We start from the raw sequence: 22,644 nt of genomic DNA, 5'->3' as shown, positions 1-22,644 counted from the left end.
TTATCTATCTATTTATCAGTAGTTTATGGACAACCGGTATCAGTTGCGTGAGCAGATAAGAGGAGCTTACCTTTGATTTTGCTGAGTCACTGTTGGTTGAGTCTGGGGAAAAAGTAAAAAGAGAGAAGCAGGTCAGAGCAACTGAGGCCGAATAAAAGGTCAGAGTCATAGTGAAGGACACAGAGGCCGCTGGTGATCATCACCAGTCCACATCAAATCACAAAAAACCGCTGCCACACTGATGTAAAAGGGAAAAAAAACACTGCGATATTGGAAATGTGGCTAGAAATCAAAGGAGCAGCAGCAGTTTTATGTCTTTTACCAAATCAAAAATAAGATAATATTTACATGACCATTTTCAGTACTGACTCTTAGAATGATCTCTGTGCCTTCTGACCCTGACGGACACAAAAAGATAAGGGGGAGGAACAATGATTTGGGAAGCAGGCGAGTTGATGGCAGGAAACCACAGCACACACTGATGACGTCACCAAAAGGCCGATGACACCGATCAGCGAAAGAAGCGGGAGGCGTGAAGGAAGACATAAGCAAAGAGCGTGAAAACAGTCACATTCCCTCACAACCACACCAACACAGGAGAAAAACTCCCCTTTAGTCACAATTACAGATTATGAACATATTCAGTGAAATGTATTTCTTATGAAGACCAAAGGCATTGGAAGTTGGTTCTCTAAAAAGGCTCTAGATGGAGATGTTTCCTGCAGATCAGTGACATCAACTGTAAAAATATTAAGTAAAAACAAATATATTTTGCATCCAGCTTAAAATATTTTGATTAATTATTTCTCTTGGTATCATACATTGTATAATACTTCCTCTCAGGACGTGAATCACCCTTTCAGAATAAAATGTCAGCAGTCGTACTGAAGTGGACTGTGTGGTGTTACCTCTTTCTAAAGCTTTAACATTAATTAGTGGTGGGACGACTACAAACGGAAGTGCTGCTATTCTTTACTGTAGTTGAAGAAGTGACTGAACGCTGGTGGAAAGGTTTTATAGTAAATTACAAACAACTTCATTCTATCTGAGCAGTTATTCACAAAAATCTGAAAAGGTACCTTTTATTAATTAAATAGGAAGGATTTCTAATAAAAAAAACTAAATTTATCTGAGCTGAAGTAAAATAAAAAATTTAAAGTACTTCAAAATTAAAACTCTCCTGTAAAGTTAGTTAATTATACTTCTACTAACTAAAAATATTCACCACTCACATCTTCACAGTAAAACAGCGCCATCTAGAGTCTGCTTAGAGCTGGACGTGGGTTAGGCTCCCCATCGCTGGACTTGCCCGTATGATGAGTGGAGTAGTGTTTGACAACACGACAGGCCACCAGTGGCGGAGATGTCTCTCACTTTACGCTCCAGTGTCAGACACGGTGGCTTTAACAGCGCAGAGCATCCAGTCATCCGTTAATGCGTCAGTCAGACCAGACGTGTTTTTACTGAGAGCTCCGTCTGACACTGAGAGGGAGGGTAACGGACACCACGGACACACAAACCGCCACCCCCACAGACACACACTGTCTCACGCAAGCGCTCACACCCGTTATTATTTCACTTTCACAGAAGTGCATGATGCATGGCCTTGGTTGCACGGGTACACACACACACACGCACACACACACACACACACACACGTATTGCCAGGGGAGTTCCCATCCTACCGCAGTGGCTGCTCCACAGGCTCAGCTACGAGGAGAAAATGCAGAAACGTACAGAGAAAGTGAAAGATCAGCAACGTGGAGGTGGGGAAAAAAAAAGAGGTCAGGGCATCGGAGAGAAGCAGGCATGCTATCAAACAAGGAACCATTTCTTATGCTGCGTTCCAGTTCTGTTGGAGAGTGGGGAATTCTAGCTTTAAACTGGGACAAAGTTTCAACGAGGAATTTCAATCAAGCGAGGAATGCAGCTGTCGGACCTCATGCCAATACTATCGCATGGGACTTTATTTATATCAAAACTAATGTAGAAACTTATTATTTCAAAACAAAGTCAAAAATCTTTAATTATAATTAAAGATCTGCTATAATAACATTTATCATCAGATACAGATTGTGTGATTACGGGGGGAATTTCCTTCTTCCAGCTCTTAACGGAAGGCAGCATTCATTCTGTGAGGGTCAGACCTATCGGAGCAACACGCAGGGGTCTCACCTGAGGCCTCGCCGAGCAGACCGGTCCGTCCGATGTTGGACAGCAGGTGGTCGATGTTGGGAGCAGGCTGCACGTCCTCAGTGTCCTCCGGCGTCTGCAGGCACAGAACCAGGACAAACGCCGTGCATTTACGCTTATGCTGCGTTTACATTCACAACATGGCGAATGCTGCTTAACTGATAACATTCCTCTAGATGTGTGTTTTCACAGATGCCCATTATACTAAGAGCTCTTTAATCAGTCTTCACTATACCACCATGGGTTAAAGCTACAAATGACCACAGTCATAGCAGGCAGTTTCATTTGACATATTTGCCTCCAGTCAAAATAACTTGTGTTGGTTCCAGATCGTTTTTGTTTCGTTCCTCCTATTAAACCTTCAAGAGTTAAATTTTTTGGCCTTTCTAAACCTTTTAGAATAACCTGAAAATCTGTTGCACTAAAATTCAAACAAATGACACATGAATCTAGGAAATGGATAACGCTCTGACAGATACAGAGAAAAATAAGCATCAGGAAAAGCTTTCTCCATTTCCATCTCCAAAGATCTCCATTTATTAGGTTATGCAGTTTTACACATTGTACAACTTTACCGTATTAATAGTAAATGTCTGTGTAGTGTCTGTCTGTAGTAGTATATGACGTGTTTGTCATAAAAAATGAAAATAATGAAATAATGAGAAAGGTACCTTTTCGTCTTTGTCTAGCTCTTCAGTGAAAAACCAGGTGCACTACGAAAAGAGAACAAGATCCTTAGCATGAAGAGCTGACAGTAACAGTGTAACAGCGTGTGTCTGTGTGACGGCTCTCACGTGTTGAATGAGCGTCTCCACTATCTTGTAGCGGTCCGGCATGTGCGTGACCATGTCTTTCATGTTGTCCTCAGACGTCCGGACCAGGGTCGGCCCGAACACCAGCGCCAGGTTACGAGGCTCCATCTGCACACGTCACATGGAGACGTCAAAACACCACCAGCATCATCATGTTTGACTCCCATCTACAAACGCTCTACTGCACCTTGTTCTTATCGGAGTGGTCCGCGACGGTCTTCAAGTGGCTAACCAGGAACTTCAGAGTGTGGTAATAATAATCTGGGAGGTCTCGGAGCTGCGAGAAAACAAAAACAAAAACAAGACAGCGATAAAGCTTTTGGTTCAACATTTGAGCTTGAAGCGAGTAGGAACATGATCCAGTTGAAACGGTGCCCCGGGCGCAGACAAGCACGCACCAGTTTCTTCATGGTTTTCAGTCGCTCCGATGTGTCTTCCATCCGATTGGCATCGATGAAGTCGTTGTACTTGTCTGCAGAAACAGAAACATTACGCAGCGGGTTGGATCTGGGCCCTCGGTGACGCCAGGCAGTGAGCGGCAGCTTGTCGCAACGTGTCCGTACTCACCGTTGGTGAAGAGCGGCTCCGGGAGTTTCCTGAAGAAGGATTTGAGCAAACTGCTGACGACGTTGAGGTCCTGCCACTTCTGTTCAGAAGGAGAGCAAACAAAGCGTCAGCCGCCACTGACCCGCTGTCACACGCCAAACGGGCGCGTGCCGGCCCTCACCTCCTCTGCTGGGTTGATGTCCACGCCCTTGTTGAGCTGCTCCTGGAGCGTCGACACCATGGCGTTGTTCCCAGGAACTCTGTAGATGCCGGTGTATTCCAGGCCCATGTCCTCGACCAGACCGCAGCAGATCTCCACAATGACGGGTATGAACTGGAACAGAGGGCAGACACAGGAGTGAAGGAGTCTGTGTTGAAGCGTTCAGATGGAGACGCAGGATTCTGTGACCAACCTTATTATTTACACCCGGCTGACATTCCTCCAGCCTCACGCCGAAAGCTTTGGGCCCGGCCTTCTTGGTCTTCTTCATGATGCTGATTCCCCACGGAGACTTGGGAGGGCTGCTCTCGTCTGAGGGCGAATTGCACAGCTTTAGATTTTTCTCAGTTCAGCTCGAAAAAAAGGATACTGACTATACACACGTGAACTGAGCGAGTCAATGTGCTGCAGTGGACTACAATGATAATTGAACATGACGCTGACCTTTGCCCTCTGGCTTCGGGGACCGCGGTGCTCCCGCTACATTCTCGGCCTTGGCCAGCAGGAAGGGGGGCTTCATGCGGGACATCTTGGGGGACGAGTCGGGTTTGCCGCCCGTCGGACTGCAGGGGCCAGAGAGAGGTGGGTTTGATTCGGGCTTCCATTCATGCAAACGGAACAGGACTTTATTATAATTGGTTGAGTAGCTGACTCTATCACCTTTGCTTTCTGTAATTATCCAGTTTCTTGTTGATGAGTAATTGTCTGAAATTGCCGAACTCCTGCAACACAGAGGCACATTTGCATTGGGAGTGTGAGAACGTCAAACACACACACACACACACACACACACACACACACACACACACATACACACACACACACACACACACACACACACACACACACACACACACACACACACTGATGATCCGCACGCTGACCTCATTGTCCGCCTTGCTGTTTTCCCTGATGACCCTGATCCATTCCAGCATGTCCTCCCGGTCCTCGGCTTGTAACAGGTACTCACAGAAGTCCTGGGTGGTCAGACGCAGGGCGTGCTTCCGCTTGGTCTCGCTGTACGCGATGTCCACCAAGCAGCCGCGGATGTTGATGGGCTGCTCGTCCTCGGCCGCCCCGCCGCCGATCACGGAGCCGCCGAACAGCGCCTCCCTCTTGTCCTTGTAGATGAAGAGCGACTGGGAGCGCAGCACGGAGAAGACTCGCTTCCACGGACGCATGCCGCTCCCCACCTTCTGTGAAGGAGAGACCAGGTGTGAGGTCAGCGTTGGCCGGCTTTGAGCGCGCTCTCCTCGCCTCCATGCGCCCACCTTGCCCGTCTCGGTGTGGGTTTGCTTGAAGTGCAGCCATCCTTCGCGCCGTACGTCGCTGTAGGTGATGTTTCCCAGCTCTGACGTGGAGTGGCGTTTAGAGCGAACCTCCTCGGCTGCGCCAAATTTGTCCAAAGCCTAAAGTGCGCACAGTAAAAAGTTTGCTTCATGTCATGAGCAACATCTGAATAGACATCGCTATCTTTTAGTTGCTAAGGTCCTGAGCCCTAAAAGGTTATAGGTCAAATAAATAGTTTATACTTCGCACAAAAGTGACCAAAAACTTCTTCTGTCTAGTAAAAAGAAAATTCGTACTGTATCTTGTGCTCGAGTTTTTTGATTTCATTTTTGATTTTTTTTTTTGATTTCATGATGAAATCATGTGAATGCTAACATTAAATGAATGTATGAAAGACACTGGAGCAGGACTCACCTTGTCTGGTAACGAGCTCTTCGCTCTCCTGTGGACGACAACAACAAACAAAGTCAGATTATCTGCGTGGACGTTCCTACCACTCTGAACCAAGAAGGAGCCAGATGCCGCATTACTCACGTCAGGACTTCCTCTCTGAACGTGTTGAGTCCCTCATCGCACGACTTGGAGCGCTCGGCGGTGATGGCTAGAAGATAGGAGGAACGGCGACTGGGTTTAATATCGCCTGCTCAAACCAGAGGACGGATGAGTGGAGAGAGAGAGAGAGAGAGAGAGGAAAAAGAAAGGAGGCAGACAGAGAGAAAGACAGAGTGATGATGCAATGCCAATCACCAGAGTGGACAGTGTTGGGTTAGGAAGTGGGGGCAGTGAGGGGGGTAGCAGGGGGAGGTCAGGAGTCCTGAGTGGAGGGTGAACGGGTGAGGGGGGGAGGGGGGGAGGATGGAGGCTGGGGCTGACGAACTGGAGGGAGCGGTGACATTAAATGATCTATGGACCTGGAACGGAACGCCGGCATGCAGGCAAAGCCCCGACCAACACAGACTCACATGCACGAGGGGCCGTTTGCTCAAAGACATGCACATCCGTCCAGCTGAAACCAGACTGGCGGGGGAGCTAACATCTGGACTTCATGCATGACCCCGGTGTCGGTGTCTGACATCTGACATGCAATCTACAAATCCAGCATGCAAAATATCAAACCTGCAATGAAGCGTGTTTCAATTATTTTATAAAGTTCGGATTATTTCAACCTGAAACATATTGCTGTGCATGTTTCTCAGCAATATGAAATAGAACTACGTAGAAAACTACTACTAAACCAGACGACTATTAAATCAAATGACCCCATGAAAAACACCCATAAGCAGGAGGCATGCACACGTCATCAGTGCCTCTGACAGAACAGTGCATTGCATGGAGACACCGCCGATCAGACGCGTATCGGGGGGAGAACTGCGAGGTGGGCGCACTCACTGCAGTCGTGTGAGAAGAGCCTAGTGGGGGGGAAGGTGAAGGTGGGGGAGGCGGGGCTGGCGGCCGCGGCGGGCGCCGAACTGATGCCGCTGGACACGACGGAGGACGCTGGCACGTGGCGGGCGCGCAAGTCGGCGCTGGGGCTTGTTGGCTCATCTGTGGGGGTGGAGGAGGGTGGAGGGAGGGAAGGCGACAGGAGAGGAAGGAGGAACAGAGGGGTTAGAGGGACGGGGTCGGGTGTTAGAGAAAAGGGGGTCAAAGGGCAAGAGGGGGGGGGGGGGGGGACAGGGGTTAGATGAGGGGAAAGGAGGGGAGTCCAGAGGTTTTTAAGGGGGAGGAGCGATGAGGAGCTGCTGGGTTATCGTTAAAAAGATACTGAACAGAACAGAGTTTAACAGCAGAATCAACACATGCACAACCGCATTTATAGTCAAGGGAAGCAACAATCTCCCAACGGAAGCTGAGTAAAAGGAGCAAAGGTTAGAAAACAGAGCCTGTGTGTTCGGAGGATACGGTACCTGTGTCTCCCGCTGCCATAAGAAGAGGTGTCTAACAGCTAACCGGCAGCGTGTTGTGAACTGCTGCCTTCAGGTTTCAGTTCTTTCTGAAATCTACAGTTACGTGTGATCTGGACCATGTGAGAGAAACTGTCCCGGGTGCCGGGTTCAATGCAAGAGGACGGCAAGCGACCGGACGGGGACGCGAGGCTGCTGCTCCGCGCTCCGAAGGCGTCGGCCGAGAGGAAAACGCAGCAGTGAAGGAGTTTAACACGCAACAGGCAAATGTCTGCTGAGTTTCTGTTGGTGGGAAAAGGATATGAAAATGAAACACGCGCCACTTTCATGCGGACGCATAGAAAGTCACGCTTCCTGAGCGGCCGAGAGGATTGATAACGTGACGTCTGCATGAAGGAGAAGGAGGTTTGCTCCGCGTGGGAACGACAGAGGGCAGCACATCCTCAAGGAGAAGATTGATCCACCACGTGCTCCTTACTGGGGGGTTACTGGGGGTTCTCCATCTTTTCCAGTAACCCCCCACACCTGCTGGTTTAGCTCCTCTTACCTTATTTCTGTCTGTCGCCGGCATCCCCTGCCCAGCGTGAGGCAGGAAACATTCCCAATCTAGGATAAGGAATCTGCCTGTTTACAGCAGGGCCCAGAAATAGCCGGGCTGTGGCTTTAACACAGGCCGTCATTAAGAGGCAGCCAGAGCGCGAGACAGACCAGCAGAGGGGAGCAACATGCCATCAATCCACTGGTTCCACGAAGGTCTGGGAAATTCAAATTCACTGGCTCACTCACACGTATAGCATGTACAGCATGAGTAATTTATTTAATAACAGAATTAGTCCCTAAACTGATTAGACATTATTGTTGTGTTTGTTTATTAACTTTAATATCTAATTTATTAAATAATTAAATTAAACATGAGCTGATGAGGGGATCACAGATTAGCCTGACATGGCAGATAACTTTCTATATGCACAGCCTGCACCTCTGCAGGTCTGGGGCGTAAAAGCAGCTGGTGCACAAAGCCTCGGTCCTGCTGCGTTCAGGGTCCAGCTCGTAAAGACGGGCAGGCTCGCACACAAACCCCTTCATCTTTCACAGCAACACAATAGCGGCATTGAGGGCTTGGGTTGAGTGCGAGGACCCCCACTGTTCCCCCAGGACCCACATGAAAACCTCCTGGCAACTCACAGCCTAGATTCATATTGACAGAATCCAAGCGGGCTCCCAGTGAAGTCGGCTTCTGCTTTGACGTGCCCGTTTTTCCCGTCTTTACGCCAGCGACAGAAAATACTTTGAATACTTATCTCCTTACATCCCGAGAAGACAAGAAGGCACCAGACACAGCGCGTCTTTGTGCTCACGGCCTCACAGATAAGGCCAGCAGCTTTTTAAGTCGCATGGTCCCAAACGGAAAAAGATCATATCGTGAAATGTTTCAGAAAGCTGAAAACACGGAGACAGAGAAGAAGTCGGTTCTGCATCAACGGGGAGAAACTAGTTTCAGTTTATGGCCTTTAAACGTGTCCCGGCCTGCAGCTCCGACTGCCTGGTTTCGTTGAATTCAGGTGAAGGAACGAGGCAAGAATGTGCTCGGGTCGACTGGGAGAGATACAGAAATGTCTCCTGATTGAAGATTGTGGTGGTTTAATCCGCTTCACTGGACACGAGCCCCACACACAGTGTATATGCTGACTGTACGCAGGCTTCTAGAGTCGTCTGACTGGAATTCAGCTTGAAGCTCATCAGCGGTTGTTGCCTCCGGCTGTGAGGCCGATGGAGGCGCAGCTTGTCTGGCATCATTTGCCTACGGTTTGACTTGATGTCTAGCGTCCACGACGAACGACAACAACTAGTGACGAGACTGCAGAGGTCTTCATAGAACCAGGAACAAGCTGCCACGTGACAAGAACACAGTGGATCTCCAGCGCTGCTCAAAGGAAAACACAGCCGCGCGCCCACATCCAGGAAGTCGGTCGTGGGCAGGGATCCGGATTAGAGGATTCCCAGCAAATGTGATTCAAGCCAATTATTAATAGTGTCTGGAAGTCGGCCACTATTACCCAACGCACGGATGGCATCAGAACAAGAGAACGGCGACTGAACCTGAGAGGAGCCCGAACAGATGAGAAGGACACTAACAAGAATCACATGCATGCAAACGACTACTATTACAGATTAGCACTTCTTTAGCTTGAACCTTCACTTCCTGTTGGTAACCTCCATTTTAGAACAGGTGTGCAGCACTAACGCTCATTTCTGAAACAATTTGAATTAGCATTTAGCAGGGCTGCAGTAATAAAGCCTTTCGCTTACCTATGAATGGGATGGAGGCCAGGGAGTCGTCCTCCGTCGACAGATGGGCCAGGTTCCCGTTTGGTTTGCGTGCGACCACGTTTTCTGCGGACGCGGTAGCAGAGTCCTGGGGATCAGGGGGAAACAAAGAGGGCTCCAGCTCATCCACAGGCAAGGCGTAGTGGGGATGGCGCATGCCGTGGACGTTCCTCCGCCCAGTGGGGGGTTTCTGCCTCAGTACCACCTCCTGTGTCGGTGCCGCGGCCTCCGCCTGGCCCTCCACGGCCCCTCGTTCCCTCTCGTGGTTTGTCGGCCTGTACCCTCTGTCCTGGGACTCGGGGGTGGCGGAGGCGAGCGCCGCGGCTTTCGAGGCTGTGAGGGGAGCCGCTGAGCCCTCCGGGGGGCTCGTTTTAGGCGTTGGGTTCCAGTTCATGTGGGGGCCAGAGTATGACGAGTCCCTGAAGGAGTGGGCCTGCATGATGCGCCCTGTCTTGCGGTAGAACGAGGGGCTGTAGCTGCGGTATCCCACGGGCTGGTCGTCCATGCTCTGCGCGGAGGGGAGTCTGCGGCTCTGAGGAGCAGTCTGTGGGGGGGACTGGGCCGGGGTGCTTTTTGGCGGGTGGTGTTTGGGCGGCGGCTGCCGGGGCGCCTGCGGAGCTTGCGCCGCGCCGAAACGGTTCCCCTTCCTCAGGTGGCCGTCGGTTCTGGGGGGCGGCTGGGGAGCCTGCTGGACCCACGCCGGCCTGTCGGACCGAGGCGAGACCAGTCCCGCTGCTGCCCGGTCCAGCATCTCCAGGGAGCGGCCGTGGCGGTCGTACTGGGCCAGCAGGTTTTCCGAGCGCGTGCGGGTGTAGGCGGAGTCCGAACGGCCCCGAGCCGGGCCCTCCTCCCAGTCCCCGTATGACCAGTAGGGCTCCCCGTGGGGTCCAGGCCCTGACTGCTGCAGTAACAGCAGAGTGTCCTGGGAGGCGCTGTGTGGCCAGCCACCTGTCCGCTGCTGCTGCCTCCTGGATTCACCGAGCCGGTCCTGAGAGTAGCTGCGGTGCCGCGTGTGCATGCCGTGCCCCGAGCGCTCGGGCACTTGGCTGTAGTACCAGTCGGAGAGGGCCTGCTGGCACTGCTCGGTGCGAGCGTGGCCGAGCTGGGGCGGGGGGGGGCTGGTCCAGGCCGAGCCGGACTTGCGTGGCTGGGCCTGCGAGGCGCCGGAAGCATGGTGGTTGGGGTAGTGGACCTGCAGAGGGCTGGACAAGGGGCCTCCCGATGAGGACGAGGAAGAGTAGGAGCGCCCCCTGATCTGGCCCTGAGGCTGCTGGCTGGTCATTCCGTACTGGATCTCCTCTGTGCGGTGGGCCGGGCTGCTGTGGCCAACGCCGCCGGGCTCTCCTGCCCGCCCCTCCTGCCAGCTGGCGGGGCTGCCCACCGTGGAGCGGTTGTCCAGGGGTGAAGAGGGACTAGACGAGCTGGGCCATTGACTCCAGTTATCCAGCTGGTTCTGGCCCATAGGAACAGACGACGGAGCTCCAGAAGGGGGCGTAGTCTTGGAGCGTGGGTAACAGAGGGGGGGAGGGGGAGGGAGATGCTCAGCTCCCCCTGAATAAGGTTGGTTTCCTGTCAGGTAGGCATCTTGGGAGTACGCCTGGAGACGGGAGCAAAAACAAAAAGACACGTGACATGGTGACAAAATGGGACGAGAGCGGCGCTAAATCAGAGCGGGCTGTTACTGTAAACAAGTTTGACAACAAGACAGCTGCCTGCTGCCGCGCGAGGCCAAACAAAGCCTCCGAGCGCAACCCCTCCGCCGCGGCCAGTCCCCCGGGGGGCCTCAGCCCTCGACGCAAACACACGCTAGCTAGAAACGCGCCTCCGACAAGAAGCCACAGCACGGCGTAGACGCCAGCTGCAAAAACACGTCGGCGCTCGATCCGTCCATTCGAATACCCGACAGCACCGCCCACGGCCCGGCTGGAAGGAGGATCGGGTTCACCGGGAACCTCAACGGCAATGTCAGGTGAGCGAAGGCTCCTCACCACTGACACAACTGACGGGACAGACATTCTTTTAGCTTGCCAAACTGATCTGGGTGTCCATCATGTTCCTGAGCCTCCTTCCTGTTACACTTGTAACGCAAACACAAACAACAGAGCACTTATCCTCACCAACACTCCCGACGCGACACTCCTGTGGCCGAGACCTGCCGTCCTTCAAACTTCACACCCTCTCTCAGGAAGACCCGATGTTTTGCTTCTTTCTGTCACTTTTTGGGGGAGAGATTTCAATCTTGTTTTCTTCCCAAGTCCCTCTCTCCTCGCTCCCGCCGCCTCACTCCACCCTGTGGGAGTGTGGAGGGAGGCACCGCTCCGGTGACGTCACGGGAGGAATGCGGCCGATGCAGGCATAGCAGCGAGGGGAGGAGTTAGCGGTCAAAGTGGCTTTAAAATGCTAACGCGCGGCTCTGAGCTACAATGGAGAACCCGGTTTTCAGCTCCTTTTAACATCACTGGCTTCCAGATGCGTGTGAAAGGATGGTCCAGGGGCAGTGTTCTGCGTGAGCTGACACTTTGGCTCCAGGTTAATGGGAGGGGCGGGTGCATGTCTGATCATGTGAGCATGCATGGAGCAACCTGTGGAGCGACAAAAATGCACTCTACGGCAGACGGGCGTACGAGTGAGCACGGAGTCCATGCTGTTGCTCCAACACAGACACCGGCGACTTTAAACCTCACTGTGTTGTAATGTAAACACCGAGACGAGGGCCTGAGTCACTCAACCTCCTGAATTCTTCAGCGGTGACAGACCGCACCATGAAACACACACTTTGCTTCATTCTCCTTGAATTGTCAGATAATATCAGAATACTGTGTGAACTGCATGATTTGTGTAGGCCAGTGTGGGATAAGATGCATGAAATAACCCATGACTACACTTACCAGCTGAAGCACATCTTCATCTTTTGGCATAATGGAGAGCTCCAACACACTCTCACTGAGGGGAAGAACAGAAAAGTTATAGATAATAGGTAGACCATTGAGTTAACCATCATCTACAGTATAGATCTAAGAATATTATTCCCATGACCTTCACACAATAAGTGATACAGATCCAACATTTCAAGGTAAATCACACTGACAATGCTATGAAATAATCAACAAAAACTGTTTTTTCTCAGCTGATATCAATAGAAAGCCCTAATATATTAAGTCTACTGCTAACATTTAATATTTAGACACAGGAGGTTTTGTGATAATAAAAACTATTTGTTCAGTGCAGCAGCATCATATCTAAGACAAGCATGGGAGTAAAAGCACAGCGTTGGCACGAAGAGCGTACCTGTTCTGGATGAGGGCGATCACCTGCGAGTACGTCTTTCCTAGAACACTTTCTCCATTGACCTTCACCAGCCGATCCCCTGCGAAACACACGTGTCAGCAACACATCCAACAAAGCAGCGCTGACTCTGAGCAGGTGCGTGTGCAGGTTTTGCCTCACGTTTGTGACCAACATTTATATGATTTCACGGTTTCAAGCTGAAAGCAACACAAGGGCCTCAGAGTGTGTGTGAGATCACACAGTTTCCTGCTTGGATGCGAAGCAGCCCTGTCAAGAGCACAAGTGATGTGACTCCTGGTTACACATCTCTTCATTCACTTCACTGTACATCCGCACACACCCGCCAGCCTCTGCAACAACAGATTTGCAATGCAAATCAGGAGGTTCGTGTCCTTTACCTGTGCACAAGCCCGCCTGGTGCGCCGGACCTTTGTCCCTCACATTTTTAACAAATATCGTGTCCATCGGCTCCAGTCGACCTCTCTGAAACTCTACACGACACAAAAACAGAACATTCAGAAACTGGAAAAGGGTTAAAATGTCAATGTTAAAAAGTCAAATCAAGTTGTAAGAACACAAACAGGGCTTCAAATGTTTTTTGCCATTTTTAATACCTATGTTTATTACTTTAATATCCTTGTAAAAATATTGTTTTAACTTTTTCTAGTTGGACTTTAGGAGTGTTGCACTGTGTCCTGTAGGGGGCGCACTGAGGTTACAGGAGGGAGTCCAGGAGGTCCCAGCTCATTACATCATCTTTATCCCCCAAAAATGATGAACAGTTGGTGTGAAAAGTGAAGGCACGATGTAGAACACTCACCCTTTCCATTGCCGTTCTCCTCATCCTGCAATGGACACAAGCAGAAAGACTCAGGATCAAAGGCAAGTCAGAAATATTCCTGTATTAACGGAACAACAACATCCATTGTTGCTTCCACAAACAGACACAGTTCAATTTCTGCCGAGCACAGCAGATCTCGATTGAAAGAAGCAATAAGAACACGCCTGTTTTTAGTTTCGGGTGAGCTTGACATTTACATGGGACCTGGCTGTGGATGAGCATCCTGGGGTCGGGCTTTACAACCTGCAGGTACAGACAGAGGCTCAGCAGTGAGGCTGGAGGTGGGGGAGACTTGACGGCTGCAGTTTGTCAATTAAATCCACACGCACTCGCTCACTCACGCCGAGCTGAGTGGACAGTTTGGGCTTCGATGGGCTGACCGCCGCCCCGGCTTTATGCTGCGCTGAGTGGGCTCATTCCGGGCTCTGCTGACAATGGCCGGGGGTTTAGAGCTAGAGAAAGGCTAGATGCGGACCCCGGGACAAAGCTCCACGCTGGGGGACGCCGGCAAGTGGCCAGCCCACATGAGAGAGGTGGGTCCGAGGCGCTGCTAATGGGTCGAACACTGAACCGGGACCATAAGATCTCCACAATAAAATGCCCAATAAAAGATGAGAATAAGTTCTAAAACTAATCAAAACCTACCTTTTTGATTTAAGACTAATCATTTTCTTCCTTTCATCTTTCTATTGATAAACTTGATTTTACAAATTGGGTCATGTCCCACTAAGCCTCTGATTATTGGACACTATGAGGGTAATTTGGGAGACGTCCACGGAGGCTCTTCAGATAAGAACGGCTCTGTGGCTGCGACTGTACCAAAACACCATGTGACCCTCAAGGCAGACGAGAGGAGAACAGAACCGGGGCCAGAGTCCAGCAGTGGGCCTATTGTTCGGGGCCCGGGCCTGGTACAGCCAGTGAGTGGTACCAGGCTAAGACAACAGATCTCATTCAATCTGCGCTTCTATCTGCAGCTGCTGGATGGTGGGGTGGTAGAATGATAATAGAGGTCCTGTTTCGGCCGACTCACCCCACCCCGTCTGCACGGCCCTCAATTTCACATCTGGAGCCGTTTGCCCCCACCACTCAATAGCTAAATAACTTGCTCACTCCAAAACAGCACTGGGCCTAAAGAAGGACTAGACTCAGAGCTTAGATCATGTGCCTTCTAAATACTTAAAAATGTAAAAAATGTTTTCATTCCTGAATAAAAAGCCTGTGACTTCATTCGTTGAGCAGATCTTTTTTGTCAAAGCCTCCCGCAGCCTTTGTTTGTCTAGTCTGCTGCCTCTCGCCACCTAGTCGCGTTTTCCCCTTTTGTCTGCGTGCTCCTTCCTCCCGGCTCAACCTCGGCCTGCAGCACGATTGGCTGCAACTCATTCAAATAGCAGCTCGGACGAAATGGAAACCATGTGTGCTGTAAAAATAAACGTGGAAGGACGTAATGGCACCTAAACCAACAGCATTATAATTCAACACCTTCCACGACCTAGGGCCTCGCTGAACTAGTCGGGGGACCCCTGCAGCCTTACCTTGAGGTTAGTGTGCAGGGCGGACTCTGGAGGGTAGACGATGAAGTGTCGTAGCGTGAAACCAAAACCCTGCGAGTTCTTATGGAGGAGCAGCGTCCGGGGCCCTTTCCAGCCGACGCCAACCCCCTCCCTCCCCGGCCGCGTTGCCATCGGCGGCCGAGGGTTGTCACTGGCGGAAGAGACACCATCCCTTCGGCCCTTAGCCTGTAAACACACAGATGGAGACTCAGTGGGACTCATATACTGGAGCATGCTCCCAGTTCTGTTCACCTTGACCTTGGGGGCTCCACCATTTGGAGTTCCAGGCCCATTCTCGCCCGGTCTCATTGCCGAGTGAACAACTGTACAGAGCTCGGCTGACACACATACGTGAGAACTCGCACCGTCACGTCGCCCCAACGACCCACATCTGTCACTCAAACTCCATCATCTGAGCAAACAGGCCGGATGAGCGGGAGGTCGCCGTTCCAGCTCAGGTCGGCGGCGCTGAGTCGTGCTCACTATTACGCGGCCGCTAGCGACACTAAACTCGCTGATCTTGTCTTTTTGAGGGAGCAGATGATGAATTCTGAGAGCAGCTCGGCGCTGTAATTATTGACACTACGTATCAGCCCCCACGCTACTCGCTAGCAAGAAGCTGCACCAAGGAGAGACATGAACGAGTCCAGGCTTCGACGCCAAGCCTGTTGAAATGAACACCCGACGTTCCACTTCCTGTCTCTCTTCCACACACACACACACACACACACACACACACACTTGACCTGGCAGACTTGGATGTGGCCACACAACAACAGGAAGTGGGCGGCAGGAGGCAGGAATCGGGTTGTGTTGCAGGGCGGGATAACCAGATGCTATTATAAATATAATCGCTCAGAGCTCCTATTCCCCATCGTTCCTCGCTCCCCTTCCTTCCTTTCTCTTTCGTTCACCTCCGCTGCCTTCTCCCCCATTTTGTGTAATGGAATCCCGGCCGTGCTGCAACTTACCACACATCTTCCACTACTTTTATGTTTCACACGCATTCTGACCAAAAAGTATATTTTGGAATGTTGAAGACACTGTAAACATGACATATTTCCTGTCTGTCTAAATGTGAAGCAACCCCTGCTAGAGGTGAGCATCATGGCCTATTATGTGCCATGAGAGCAGCTTTGCACGTAAGGAAGGTGGAGCAGTGTCTGCAGCGTCAAATAAAAAAAAAATAGGTGAGCTACAAAAAAAAAAAAAAAAGAGGAAATGAAAGAGCAAGAGGGTGAATGGAGAGCGAGATGGGGTGAATTCCTCAGAGGGAGCGGTGTGGCAGGGACAAGTCGAGACACATGTACTGTAACTGGCAGAGGAGGGAGGGAGCAGGAGGAGGACGAGGAGGCGTAGCGAGCCCCAGCGAGGCACAGGCTCCAGCATGCCGGTTTCGACCACATGGCCCCTCCCGGCACTGGGAATACCAAACCCTGTGATTACCCAAAACACACAGGGTCCAACTGGGTCTCTGAGCCAGCAGCTCCGGACCGCGCGTTTCCGTGCTGAAATTCTGCCGAGCTTGCGGTTCTTCCCGGGAAGCACCTTTGCCGTACCTGTCCCCCAAAGGTCCAACCAGTCCGTCTGCCGTCACTGGTGTTTTCCCAGAAAAGATACCACGAGCCAAACTTGCTGACTTGCCCTGGACTCTCCAGGCAGCTGGACACCGAGTTTAACCAACATCGCACTTGGAAAAAATGTTCCTGCGGTTTTCATTCTAAAGTTGAACCCAGACACAGACGAGGGGAACCTCGTGTGCAATCACATGTTTTCACCTTCTGAATTCGATTACAATAACACATAAACAGTGTTGCCACCTGTACACACAGTAAAAGCCACAATGAAACCTATTAAACCAACAAAGAAGCTTCAACTGCTAATTGGAAGCTTCCAACTTTAAGTGGACACGTGTTGACAAGACCGAAACACACACACACACACACACACACACACACACACACACACACACACACACACACACACACACACACACACACACACACACACACACACACACACACACACACACACACACACACACAGCAACCGCAGTTTAGGAGCACATCATTATTATTATTACGTATGACAAAGGTGATGGATGGAAATTCAACCGATTCTGATATTCATGAAATCCAGCAAAACCAAATTATAAGTTATTTTTATTATAGTTTTGCACGAGACAGTTTGAACTGTCAGTAACAGCAGACCGCTTGGTTACTTTCATATCCTCAGTCAATCCAGAGGTAGAGCACAGGGGAGGAATGCGGCTGCTGTGTGTGTGTGTGTGTGGGGGGGGGGGGGGGGGGGGGCTTCTGCTAAAACCCCAGCAGGGCAGAACAATAATGCTCTTTTAAACAGCTGAGAGCTGCAACCTGTTTGAAAAGTGGAGCTTTACGGCCTCTGCAAACGCTGACGAGCCTTTAATCCCCACCGCCGTAACCGTCTGCACCCGCGGCCGGGAGCCGAGGCGCCGCGAGGGAGCGGGAGACGGCGCCGCCGAACGAGTCGGAGTCAGAGGCTTCCTGGACTCACCGGCCACAGCGACGGCGTGCTCCACCACCTCTGCAGGTCCAAGTGCATCCTACGCCCGGCGAGGGTCACGCATAACGTCCATAACGTCCGCTCCAACCGAAAAAACACACGCTGCCTTCGACGACAGGCTTTGAAAATAACAGCCCGAGCTCAGATACTGTACATTTCCTGGGAATTTACATAACAAGATGTTTGATGAGCCACTCGTGAGGCCCGGACGCGTGTGCGTGTGTTTGCATTTTCCTCCGTGTCGGTACGAATATAGTGTGTGTGCTCAAAAACCAGTCCGACCCTGATGTGCGATTAACCGGCCGACAGGTGATGATGTAATGACGGTTGAACAGGGTTTTCTACTTGAAACACGCTGCATTGTTCTTCCGTCAGGGTGAAACCTGCTTGGTGCCAGCGCTGCCTGCAGATTTCCCCCCGTGCAGCGATTCGTGGAATCATTTCCAGCAGGAGCTGCAGTTTGAGAATAGCTTTTACAGGATGACTTGGTAGCTCAGTGGGCAGAGGCCAGTGGCATGTAGTTAGTGGGTAACGTGGGTCTCCTGTGATCTGGGACTTTTTACTGGTCTCATCTGAAGGAGCAGAAGGTGCCACGACGGCTCCAATGCTCCTTCGTGTGACCCAACGTTTCCTCTGATCTGACTCACGAGAGCCCATGCTCTCCCATGCAGGTATATGAATGCAACAGCTGCCTTCACACACGGTAATCTCAACAATGTCACGGATGTTTTGATGCAGAAACCACATGACGCAAAGTTGCAAGTGTGCAGATCGGTATCTTATCTCTTTTCTAATGAAACCCCTTTTCAAGAGACAACTCTTTCTTAAAAATCCCAGCGATAAGAAGTGTTTGTTTTTGCCAGCTGTGTCCGTAAAGCCTCTCTCTCTCTCTCCTCCCCCCACACTTGCATTCCAGATTGTGGCATTTTTCAACTGTGTCAGTCTGGGAGCGGGAAGTGATGTTCCACGGAGAAGCTCTCAGTTAAATGATATCAAACCGATGCCGTGCATGTGGGTGGGGACGGTTCCACAGCGTCCGCAGCCCCGCGCTAAAAGTGACACATTCACCTCTGACCTCCTGTGACCCCTGAAGGAGGGCAGGGCCGACATGCCCCACATTCAGCATCACAGAGTAAATAACAGAGAATTAGACAAATACAGACGGAGCTCTGTCCCTGAATGTGTCAGAGATAGCGGGAAATGGCTCCCAGCGCAAAAACCAACCAAACACCAGCTCAAATAATAAACAGAACGAGTATGCTGGAATTCAACAGATGATGGTTCAGAGGACAAGATACAGATAGTGAAAATCTAACCCTGTCAAGTGTTTCCAGAAAAGTCAAAGAGCCTGAAGGCAACGCAAGGACAGGTTAAAGAAGCTGCCTGAGTGGAAACAATAGGTTCTGTTACATGGATTGTTTGTTGACGTGTGTGATGTCTGATGAATGCCATGCTGCGGTTCCTGCTCATCACTTCATCATCCATTCAGGCCAGTTAGGCTTGAAATGTAATCCAATAAACCATGAACAGAAACCAAACTGACTGCTATTAGCTCATCAGCACTCACCGACCTGCGCATTGTGAAACCAGCCATTTTAGCTAATTACAGCATTGAAGACTAGCATCCATTAGACAGAGATGGTGGGCCTGTTCTTACCCGGGGCTGGTGATGCCCAGTGGGCATGTCAGGCGGCGTCAGCACCGCCAGCCAGATGCAGCGGGGCTCCGGGGAGCTGCAGTCCACACCCACCGGGTTCTGGAAGCTCCAGTCGGGCCCGGCAGGCGGCGGTGACGGGAGCATGGCGGCGGGCATCGGAGCGCGACGTTTGTTCAGACCTGCATCCCTCAGCGCCCGCATGGGCCGCTCACCACTCAAACGGGACGTTGAGCACGAAAATGCACGGAGATACAATCAGGGACGAAGAAGAAGAAGAAGAAGAAGGGTGGTTGGAAGTGCTCCTCTGGGATCCTCCGGTCACTCATTCCACACTCTCCTTCCCGTGTCCCGACTCCAATCCATTGCCGTCAGCGCAGGGTCTCCAGAAAAGTTCAACTGCACGAGCTCCACATCACAAACTCTGACACAAATGTGCACACCGTCAGTCCGGAGGAGGCAGAAGGCGGCGGTGCTGGGATCAGAGGTAGGTCCGGTTTCACCACACACACACACACACAGAGAACAACTGACAGCGTCCCTCCTGCTGGTGTCCACTGATGTTCTGCATACAAAGCCACACTGTCCACCCCCAAAACACACAGTGCTGTCCCAGAGGGCTGGCTGCTGTCTCCTCCCTCCCACTGCCCTCTCTCTCCCCCCTCCCTTTACCTCTAGTGCCAAACAAATCTCTTCATCTCCAACCCAAACTCCAACTCTTTATCTCAGCAAACAGCAGACAGGTCATGTCTGTCTCTGCTCCTCAGTTCATATTCAAACAGCCACTCACTGACTCCACAAGAACTCGCCCGACGGATGGAAGGAAGAAATAAAAAAATCGGACCCAAAACCACTGGACATCCCAGCGGAGCCAGCAGCTGAAGGGTTAAATCCAGTGTAGGTCTGTCCGGGGCTGCACGAGGAGGAAACCTGGCGTCCACACGTGTGAGTGAGTGACACAGTTACACAGACGTGATCCCAGCAGTAAAACTCCACAAAGGCTGGCCCTGCCTCCGCCACCTCCCCTCCAGTCACAGAGGGGAAGAACAAAAAAAAAATGGGAAAGAGGCCGATATCCCACACAAAGAGGAGGAAAAACATTTGCTGCCGTGTACACGATTTCATTGACTTTCTGCTTTGCTCAAGAGGGAGAAAATAAAGAGCAGGGGAGACGATAATGAGGAAGTGGAAAGATGTGTGTGTGTGTGTGTGGGGGGGGGCAAACAAGCAGCCCTCCCTCCCAAAATAAAACAGCTGCTACTGGATGTCAACATGACCTCTTCATCAAACCTGCTCCCTTTGTCTCACACACACACACACACACACACATACGTGACTCTGCCGGTTGCAGATGACTAACTTCAACTGTATATCCGTTTCCAATGAGGTTAAACGGGTTTCACCTGCCGCGATCGGCCAAGCAGGTGTCAACCTGACTGGCGCCCGTCGGCCGCTCGCCGACCGTACCCTCTGGATATGCTGCTCTCTGCCAGCAGCGGAACACACTGCAGGCTCCGGATCAGTGAGGTCATGAAGTGAAAGTGAGATCATCTCAGGGCTCAGGAGTTAAGACTGAGTGATGATTTGCCTTGTTTTGATGTGGCTTTGTGCTTTTAGAGGAGCCTAACAACATCTCAAAGGATCTCAGCAGACATTCATACAAGTTGTGCACGTGCTACATTGTAACCGAGGTGATGACAACGCTGGTTTGGCTTGAAAAAAACATCTTTGAACAAGTGTTTGTAATGGAATAATTACGTGTTTTATTGCTTACAAATGTACATTTTTATTTCTTTTTAATTGCTTTAGAGTCTGGCCTTTAAAACGTGAACATGCCTCACGCTTCGTGTCTGTTTGAGCAGTTTATAGAGTCTGGACACACTTTCACTAGGACACAGAGCATTTATGTACCAACACAAAAGCTGTCCCCGCCGTGCACAGACACAGCGCTGAGTCACAGCCGAGTATAAATACGCCGGCCTGTGTAATTAGGGCTGCTCATAAACTTGGGAGACTGCGGCTGTGCTTGCTGGTGGGGGGGGGGGTTGGTCCAACGCACGGCCAGGCGGGTTGTAGAGAGGCGGGTGAGTGATGGTGGACGCGTTAGGAGGTCAGGGAGAGACCGCACCCATGCGCCTACGGTGGGAGAGAGCGTCACAGAGCAGACAACGGGCTCATATCAAAATATATCAAAATACTACGGCTCCACTTGCCCAGAATAGAGCATTTTTACTTTAGTTTTCCATTCACATTTTTCACAATAACAGTATGTTTTGGCAAAGACGGAGCAGTGACTAACTCGGAAAGCTCCCTCTCTCTCTCTCTGGTTTTCATAAACCGAGGAGGAGGACGAGTGAAGAGGTGAAGGAAAAGCGTAGAGACGAACAAAAAGCCATTGAGTTACAGTTCAAAAGGAGAATACACAGTCACGCATGAAGAGCTGCCACAGCAGCGCCTCCTCCGCCCGTCAGCCATCGAAAAAGGCAGACGCATCCACATCCACCAGAGGCACCACCCTCATCTCAGTCCTAACAGTTTTATCACAAGCTGTGCTCGTTATGATCATAGCACAAAAAGCTTATTACATGAAAAACTCCAATCGACATTGTTACAGAAATGAACAAATATATAAAGACTAAAAGAGAGAAGAGACAAGTTTCCTGGCGGCTTCTGATCAAAGGATGAATAAATAACTGGCGTGAAACCACTGATGTGCAGTAATGGAGTCGATCCGCGCGTCTAGACAGACATTATCTGTAATCAGCCGCGTGTGAGAAGACGAGAACGCAGCTGTTTTAAGCAGGTTAATTTTAACTCTAATCTCCAGTAAATCCTCAGACCACGGCTCCTAGGGGTCGGAGCCCTCGGGGGAGCAGTGAGCGCGTACGGGCACTAGAGGGCGGCTACAAGCCGGAGTCAGCCGCGTCGCGTCAGGTGGGAGGGAAGCACACAACACCAGGGCGTGTGCCCCGGTTCCATCGGACCCACAAGCTGGAACGGCAGATATTGGCTGACATCGGGGCTGTGGGGGCCTGAGATCAGCTGGGGGTCACACCTGTCCAGGGCTGGGAGGCGGACACAGTGCAAAAGGAGAGGAAAGATGAGAGCAGCTGGAGGCGAAACGCGCTCGGGTCAGAAATTTCACTGAGCCACAGGTGACGGGGAGCAGCTGGATTTGTCCACCCCTCCCTCCCCGTCCGACCTACCAGCAAAAAGACTGGGTGGATTAAAAGGGTTCAGAGCCCACGCGACCGCGTGTGTCCCTGCAGAAAGGCCTTCCGCATGCATTCTTTACACGTACCTAGCCTTCGGCCTGCCTGCCAGCCAATCGGGAGGGGGGGGGGGGGGGGGGGTAACAGATGTTAGGAAGTGAATCAAAGGGGCTGGTGGGGGCATGGAACAAGCAGGAGACCCATGTACAGAGCAGATGGGGAATAAAGGGCAGAAATGCAAACTACGTCGTGGCTCGAT

At 51.2% G+C, this 22,644-nt stretch overlaps 1 protein-coding gene across 9 annotated transcripts in view; it reads right to left on the bottom strand.

Moving 5' to 3' along the window:
• arhgap23a (Rho GTPase activating protein 23a) overlaps positions 1–22,644 on the bottom strand; it is a 40,113-nt gene that overhangs the window by 3,633 nt on the left and 13,836 nt on the right. For 2 of the 9 annotated variants that reach the window (XM_029157815.3, XM_029157812.3), the window contains exons 2-23: positions 14,958–15,161; positions 13,402–13,426; positions 12,980–13,072; positions 12,582–12,660; positions 12,182–12,236; positions 9,276–10,890; positions 6,451–6,606; positions 5,596–5,701; positions 5,476–5,503; positions 5,043–5,180; positions 4,656–4,967; positions 4,432–4,493; positions 4,216–4,334; positions 3,965–4,083; positions 3,733–3,885; positions 3,573–3,651; positions 3,404–3,477; positions 3,193–3,282; positions 2,988–3,113; positions 2,865–2,906; positions 2,176–2,269; positions 71–102 (exon numbers count right to left, since the gene is read on the bottom strand). In XM_029157815.3, the coding sequence (XP_029013648.1) occupies positions 71–102; positions 2,176–2,269; positions 2,865–2,906; positions 2,988–3,113; positions 3,193–3,282; positions 3,404–3,477; positions 3,573–3,651; positions 3,733–3,885; positions 3,965–4,083; positions 4,216–4,334; positions 4,432–4,493; positions 4,656–4,967; positions 5,043–5,180; positions 5,476–5,503; positions 5,596–5,701; positions 6,451–6,606; positions 9,276–10,890; positions 12,182–12,236; positions 12,582–12,660; positions 12,980–13,072; positions 13,402–13,426; positions 14,958–15,161 (3,801 nt within the window). Of the gene's footprint in view, positions 1–70; positions 103–2,175; positions 2,270–2,864; positions 2,907–2,987; positions 3,114–3,192; positions 3,283–3,403; positions 3,478–3,572; positions 3,652–3,732; positions 3,886–3,964; positions 4,084–4,215; positions 4,335–4,431; positions 4,494–4,655; positions 4,968–5,042; positions 5,181–5,475; positions 5,504–5,595; positions 5,702–6,450; positions 6,607–9,275; positions 10,891–11,410; positions 12,034–12,181; positions 12,237–12,581; positions 12,661–12,979; positions 13,073–13,401; positions 13,427–14,957; positions 15,162–17,510; positions 17,909–19,176; positions 19,816–22,644 lie in introns of those variants that run through there. The other 7 variants (XM_041071990.2, XM_029157810.3, XM_029157811.3 and 4 more) reach the window with 7 other exon arrangements.

This window comes from Betta splendens, chromosome 8 (genome assembly GCF_900634795.4).
Source record: "Betta splendens chromosome 8, fBetSpl5.4, whole genome shotgun sequence".
NCBI classification, from domain to species: Eukaryota; Metazoa; Chordata; class Actinopteri; order Anabantiformes; family Osphronemidae; genus Betta; species Betta splendens.
Note: the sequence above shows the minus strand (reverse complement) of the source record. Positions and strands in the feature narration are given on the sequence as shown.